The 7,053-nt window shown below is 57.2% G+C and overlaps 1 protein-coding gene and 1 long non-coding RNA gene across 2 annotated transcripts in view; one reads left to right on the top strand and one right to left on the bottom strand.

Moving 5' to 3' along the window:
• Positions 1-377: 377 nt before the first annotated feature.
• LOC133238595 (uncharacterized) lies at positions 378-3,016 on the bottom strand. The gene is made up of 2 exons (XR_009733576.1): positions 1,269-3,016; positions 378-1,066 (listed from the first exon to the last, which is right to left on the bottom strand). It is a non-coding gene; the product is annotated as an uncharacterized LOC133238595 (long non-coding RNA).
• Positions 2,954-7,053, top strand: part of LIMK1 (LIM domain kinase 1) — a 25,870-nt gene continuing 21,770 nt past the window's right edge. The window contains exons 1-2 of the mRNA XM_061401883.1: positions 2,954-3,090; positions 4,783-4,879. Of these exons, the coding sequence (XP_061257867.1) occupies positions 3,036-3,090; positions 4,783-4,879 (152 nt within the window). The 5' untranslated portion in view covers positions 2,954-3,035. The remainder of the gene's footprint in view (positions 3,091-4,782; positions 4,880-7,053) is intronic.

Genomic DNA, 7,053 nt, shown 5'->3' with positions numbered 1-7,053 from the left:
AATATTTGTTCCCCAACACACACATAGACATATTCACTTACAAATTACATACCTTCTTGTTTGTATAAATTATTTTTAAAATGTTCGTCACATAACAATGCAAAAACAGAATCTAAGAAGAATGTTCTAAAGATGAAAGTGAAAAGTGGAAGTGTTAGTTGCTCAGTTATGTCCAACTGTTTGTGACCCCACGGACTAGAGGAGCCACCCAGGCAGGGTTCTCTAGTCCATGGAATTCTCCAAGCAAGAATACTGGAGTGAGTAGCCATCCCTTTTTCCAGGGGATCTTCCCAACCTAGGTATTAAATCTGGGTCTCCTGCATTGCAGGCATATTCTTTACCGTGTGATCCACCAGGGAAGCCCCTGGTTCTAAAGATGAGATGAACAATATGTGAATGTTTTATTTATTAAAAGTAAAAAGTTGGTTTGTTGCTTTCAGTTAAAAAGAGACTTAACTTGGATGAGCAATGCGACTGAATATGTCAGATCTGATGAGCTGGTCCTCGGTTTCACGGAAAAACGTGGCTGCCAAGGAGCTCCAGCAAGAGAGGGAAGTGTCAGCTCCGTCTTCTCATGCGTCTTACAGCATCAGCATCATCTTCAATCTCTGCTTTCTTTTCCAGAATCTTACACAGCCACAAGTCTATTCTGTAAGGGTTAATTGTGTTAAAACTGAGTGATTGTCTTCCAGCTAACTGGGCACAGGCCCACAGCACCTCTACATCCCCCTTGGTAGCCCCCTGCACTGGGGGCCTCTCCCAAGCCCCTTCACCCAGGAGTACTAACTGCTGCCACACTGAGGCTGTGCCTGTCTTCATGGATTTCCCTTAACTCTGCCCAGTCCATTGTCAAATCTCCTTTATTAAACTCCTCAGTAATCCCCACTGACTGCTCCTGTTTCCTATATCAGCCTGGACCCTGCCTGATACATACCTTGAAGGAAATCAACAAACAAGCAAAGACGTTGCTGGCCAGCCTCTGAAGACCTACACACCTCCTTAGGACACTTTACTCTAAGTACTTTAGGGCCATCTGACCAGCATAAAGTGAGGACAAGCATCAACCCTGCATGTTAAGAAAGGAGGGAGGAGGAAGAAGGGAGGAAGGAAGAAAAAGAAAGAAATAAACAGGTAGGGAGGGAAGAAAGAAGGAAGAAAGAAAAATTATGTTTTGTTTCCTCCCCCAGGTAGTTGTTTTGCACCCAGAGGTGACTGCCCCTCATGTAGGCCACTGGACAAAGCCCTGGCTAGAGAAAATTTATACACACGATGGCTGGAGTTGGAGCATAAACAGCTCTGCCCCTTGTTCACTGGATGAACTTGGGTACGTGGGTCAGCCTCTCCCCGTATAGGCTCCCAGGCAGTGGGATGAAGTGGGAGGGTGGATCTCAGAGAGACAGTTGTAGGCAGGGTGCTCCATACTTCCAGGGCTGGAAGGAGCACCTGCGCTTTGAAAGTGAAAGTGAAAGTGTTAGTCTCTCTCAGTCCTGTCCGACTCCTGGAACCCCATGGACTGTAGCTCGCCAGGCTCCTCAGTCCGTGGAATTCTCCAGGCAAGAATACTGGAGTGGGCAGCCAGTGCCTTCTCCAGGGGATCTTCCTGACACAGGGACGGAACCTGGATCTCCCACAGTGCAGGCAGATTCTTTATGGTCTGAGCCACCAGGGAAGCCTGTGCTTTGGGGACCACCCAATTCCTCCGGCCACTTCTCTCAAAACCTCCTTTTAGCGGTACCTCCTCCTGAATCCTGGGCAGGGTGGCGCCAGCTCCAGGGCTCTAGCACTGGGAGAAGCAAATCCCTGGGCTCAGTTGTCACCGTCTCCCCTGGGGTCTGAACCTTTAGCACACTGCCTGGCTGGTGAGGGCCTCACCTCTCCTCCCCACCCAGCACCCCACCTGCCCCTGGTGGGGCCAGCTCTCACTGCAGGCCTCAGAGAGGGAAAGGATCTGGCCGAGGCCCCTCCCCCAGGCAACTACTATGGACCTCAGGGTCCCGCGACGTCTCTTTCCGATAGGGTCCCGGTTCTCAGCCCCCACCGAGCAGGCCTGGATCAGACGGGCTCTGCGCAGGGAAACCGAGGCTCCTAACTGCGGGCTTCTGGTTTTTCCAGTAGTCATGTATGGATGTGAGAGCTGGATCATAAAGAAGGCTGAGCGCCGAAGTATTGATCCTTTTGAATTGTGGTGTTGGAAAAGACTCTTGAGAGTCCCTTGGGCTGCAAGGAGATCCAACCAGTCAATCCTAAAGGAAATCAGTCCTGAATGTTCATTGGAAGGACTGATGCTGAAGCTGAGACTCCAATACTTTGGCCACCTAATGCGAAGAGCCGACTCATTAGAAAAGACCCTGATGCTGGGAAAGACTGAAGGCAGGAGGAGAAGGGGATGACAGAGGACGAAATGGTTGGATGGCATCACCGACTCAACGGACGAGTTCGAGCAAGCTCCGGGAGATGGTGAAGGACAAGGGAAGCTGTGCTGCAGTCCATGGGGTCGCAGAGTCGGACACGACTGAGCGACTGAACAACTGCGGCTTCTACACCCTCTAGGTTGCCGCATCAGAGCACACATCCCACCTAAGCCGCAGTTTTCGGATTCCGGATTTGCCTAGGGACTCGGAGGAGTGCTCTCGCTCTGGGAAAGATGAATGAAAGGAGGAGTGGGGCGGGGCCCGGCGGGGAGGGGGCGTGGTCGCTGGCGGGGCGGGGCTGCGGGCGGGGCGGGGCCGCGCAGGGCCGTTCCGCAGCTCGCCGGCGCCCCGCCCCGCCCCCGTGCCGCAGCTCGGAGGCCCCGCCCCGGTCCGCCCCTCCGCTCGCTCCCCAGGCCGCCGCGGTGCGGAGTGGTTGCCGGAGCCGGTATCCGAAACGCGGCGGCGGCGGTGCCGCGAGCCCCGAGCCCAGCCCGGCCCGGCCCGGCCCGCGCTCTCCGCCCCTGCCTCCCTGGCCGGCGGCGGCGGCGGCGGCTGCGGGCGAGCGCGCGGGGCCCGGGCCGCCCCCAGCCCCAGACCCGCCGGGCCCCGCCCCCCGCCGAGTGCATGAGGTTGACGCTACTTTGTTGTACCTGGAGGGAAGAACGTATGGGAGAGGAAGGTGCGCGGGATGCGGGCGGCGGTGGCGCCGACCTGGGGGCCGGGCGGGCGGGGACGCTGCGCTGGGGGGGAGACGGAGAAGCAAGGGGGGCCGGTCGCGGGGAGGGGGCCGGGCCTGCCCGCCGCGGAGGCCGGGTCTGCGGCGAGGCCGCGCCCCTGTGTCGTCCGGGATGAGCTCGTCCTTCAGAAGCCCGCAGGCCCCTCCCTGGAAAGATCCCATCCCGTTTTCCCCTCCTCGGCCCCGGTGAGATGCTCCCTCCACCCCTCGCTGGCGGAGAGCCCCCTCCTCCCTTTCATCCCCGCCTTCTCCCATCCTCCGACCGACGACCACCCCGGAGGAAGCCCGGGCACAGCCCACCCGGCCCTGGCCTCCATCCGCGCGTGCTGTGTCCATCCCAGGCTCGCCCTGGGCCACCCCTTATCGCGTCTCTAACCGGCCCTTGGAAGAAAGAGTCGTTGGGAAAGCCGCAGCCCTGCGTCCGAATCGCAGCCCCAAGTCTGGGCCGGCTCTCTGACCTTGAGCCAGGCGCTACCTTCTGGGCCTCAGTTTCCTTGTTTGTACAGTTGGCCCCCGCATAGTTGGCGTGCCTGGGAATCTAGGGGCAGGATGGGCAGAGCAGAGATATGAGTCCGCCGAAGCTTGTGGGCAGCGGCCCCCACCCCACCCCCTCCCTGCACCAAACCCACTGCCTGCTGTCAGTCTTGACTGGGAGGATGATTAGTCTTTCTTCTGCCCCTTTCACCTACTACGGTCCAAGGCTTGGGTTTGCAGGACAGTTACGGTAGGAGGATCCCCACGATTCCCTCCCTAGCGTCTCCTTTCCTGGGGTTCCTCCTCTGAGCCATCTCATAGGCCCACCTGGTCCAACAATGCTTCTACTCTGCCAGCTCCTCCAGCCCTGCCCTCCCCCCAGGTCCATGAAGGCCCACTTGGAGCCACCTTACGGAAGCTCCTAGGCCCCTGAGTCCTCTTGAAGGGGCAGGCTGTGGCCTTGGAGCCTGGTTGGTGACCTTGCAAGCTTTATCTTGTCCAGGGCTCAGTCTTCCCATCTGTGCAATGGGAAGGGGCAAGCTGGGAGATCTTGCAGGGCCCACCCTGCTCCGAGGGTGCCAGGCCCCAAGGATGACTAAGCATGCCTAGTGGCCCAGCTTAAAGAGGTGCCAGGCCTCCCTGGGAGCAGGTGTCTGGGAGCTCAGCCCTGAGGCCCTGGCCCCTTGTGAGGCCAGGGCATAGCCAAGCCTTCCAGGGGTCTTTAATACAGGATGCACCAACTTAGTGCTGTCCACTCCCTGCCCTTCAAAAGAGCTCCTCTTCCTGGGCAGGCAGCAGAGGAGAAGGGGCTGTGACGAGAGTGCCAGCCACTGCCTTCCATCTAAATCATGCTGCTTTCTTTTTTCACATTTACACTGCCAGAGCCTGAGCTGAAGAATGCTCTTGCTGGGGGGTGGACCTCTGCTACCTCCTCCTTAGCTTACATAGAGAAAAACTGAGGCCCTGGGGGCTTGGAGACTGAGCCATGGTCTCAGCAACTCTCATTCTGTCTCCTGCTCTGCACGGACACTGCTCAGCTTGGGTGCTGCGTGTGTACAGGGGGCTTTGTGGAGGTGTACATGGGGTCCAGCGAGGCAGGCCAGGCCTACAGCAAATGGCCCCTCCTGAGTATGGTTCCTAACGCCCTTTCCACCCCTGCAGGAAGCGAGTTGCCCGTGTGTGCGAGCTGCGGCCAGAGGATCTACGATGGCCAGTACCTCCAGGCCCTGAATGCTGACTGGCACGCAGACTGCTTCAGGTAGGGCAGGCTAGTGGGGGCTGGGGTGCCCGAAAAAAGGCTTGCCAGAGGCAGGGGGATCTCTCTCTGGTCCTGGGCCTCAGTTTCCCATCTGTAAAATGGGGCATCTGGCTTAGAAGCTCCCTGGAGGCCTCTCTTTTTTGTCATTCTACACCTCTGAAGAGAGAAAAGGAGAGATCTGCATTTATGCTGATAATCCCAAGGCCTGATGGCACCTTGGCAGGCAGGGGAGTGGAGGGTGATCCACCCTTACCTTCTGGATGCTGGTGCTTCAGGGAGAAGAGGCAGACCAAGCAGGCCTTGGGAGGAGACGGGCCCCCGTCGTGGCCCCAGGCTCCTTGCAAAGATGCCTAACCAGGAAGACCAGTCCCTTCCGTCCAGGACACCAACTCCCAAGTATAGGAGAGAAGGATCAGGGTTGTGGTGGTGCACGTGGGGACGCAGAGGTGGCCCAGCAATCCAGTACCACCATCCTGAGAAACAAGGCCAGAGGAGGGCCTTAGAGAGCCCTGTGGGGCCTGAGCTGGGGTCCAAAGGATGGGAGATTTCCCAGGTGGAGAAGTGTGGTAGGAAGCAATTCTAGACAGAGAGCCCAGCAGGTGCAGAATGAATGAATGGTAGAATGAATGGTGACGGGGCCTGGCCCAGTCAGTGGCCAGCAGAGTTCAGGCAGAAAAGCACCAAAAAGGAAGGGAGGTAAAGTTGGGGAGGCCCTGCTGGGGTCAGGGCCACTACCACCAGCTGAACGAAGGGTTAAATTTGGGCACTGGGAGCCGCCAACGAGGATTTTTTTTTTTTATGTTTGAAAAATAATTTCTAATATTTTCCACACTTTAGCAAGGGCTGGACACTGGTTTAAGGACTCTGTATAGTTGGATATGTGTGGTCTCCTTTAGTTGGGACACAGAGTGGTTAATTCTCTTGACCAAAGACACACAGCCGCAGGGGTGAAATGAACATTGGCTGGGGAGCCCAGAGGAGAGGTGAGGTGGGTTCCATGTCCTGGGCTTCCCAATCAGGTGTTCAGAAGGAGGCATTCGAGGAGGAACGGGGCTCTGAACAGGCAGAGAAGACCACATGCACGGAGACAGGGAAGGGGGAACAGTGCCAGCAGCTGAGGCATGGGAACAGCTCATCTGGTTGGAGAGAGTGAGTCGAGGGATGTGATGAGGAGGCAAAGTTAGGACTGATGTGTGAAGGGCCCTGAATGCCAAGATAAGGAGCTTCTGAAGGCAGTAGGGAGCCAGCGGAGAGTGTCAGGAAGCAGGGGAGGGTTGTGAGCAGAAGTGTTACTGAAAAGTGCCATTCCAGTGGGCAGATGGTGGTCAGGTGACAGGGAAGGGACTGTCACAGTGGTTCAGGGATCTGTGCTCATAAGACCCGACCTGGGACAGTGACTCAGAGCAGAGAGAGTTTCAGATCTGAAAGGGACGCTATTTGGCAAGTTAGTCATATTAGCCACTGTTCATCAGTGACTCCTGGATGTCATGTCCTCAAGCCTTCACCACAACTGTAGGAGGTACCATCATTTGCCCAATTTCCATGTTAGAAACGGAGGCTCAGAGAAATCAAGTAACTTACCAAAAGTTGCAGCAGCGGAGCTGGGACTCGAACCTGTATCTGTCTCACTCCAAGTCACTGCAGAGTTGAAGAAGTCAGGGACCATGGGGGAGGAGCTGGGGGCTGGTGAGTGGCAGGGGCACACTAATCTAAGCCATTTGGTTCTGCACCCCCGGGTGCAAAGGAGACGAGTGGTCCGTTGGGTCTGGTGGAGCTGGGGGCCAAGTTGGCCATGAGTCATGCCCTGTTCTCTTTGAGTTGGAGAAGCAGTAGGTTAACCAGAGTGGCCCTGCCCTGCCCACAGCTGGCCGAGGTGATCTGAGACCAGTCCCAGGCGGAGAGATCAGAGAAATCAGCCCACTGAGGGCCGGCAGAGGGGATTGAGATGAGGCTGAGAGAAATCAAGGGAAGAACTTTGGGGGTCCCTGTGTGTGGGGTGGGGAGGGAGGGAGAGTCTTGGGAGACGTGGGGAAGGGGCAAGAGTGCGCCTGCAGAAGCCACAGAAGGGCAGAGTGGGGCAGGACGTGTGGAACCCAACTTGGGAGGGGTCCCTGCCCTGTTCACCAGCAGAGGAGGGAGGCCCCAGGTGGGGACAGTAGGGAGGGGGCACGTTG

This window comes from Bos javanicus, chromosome 25 (genome assembly GCF_032452875.1).
Source record: "Bos javanicus breed banteng chromosome 25, ARS-OSU_banteng_1.0, whole genome shotgun sequence".
NCBI classification, from domain to species: Eukaryota; Metazoa; Chordata; class Mammalia; order Artiodactyla; family Bovidae; genus Bos; species Bos javanicus.
Note: the sequence above shows the minus strand (reverse complement) of the source record. Positions and strands in the feature narration are given on the sequence as shown.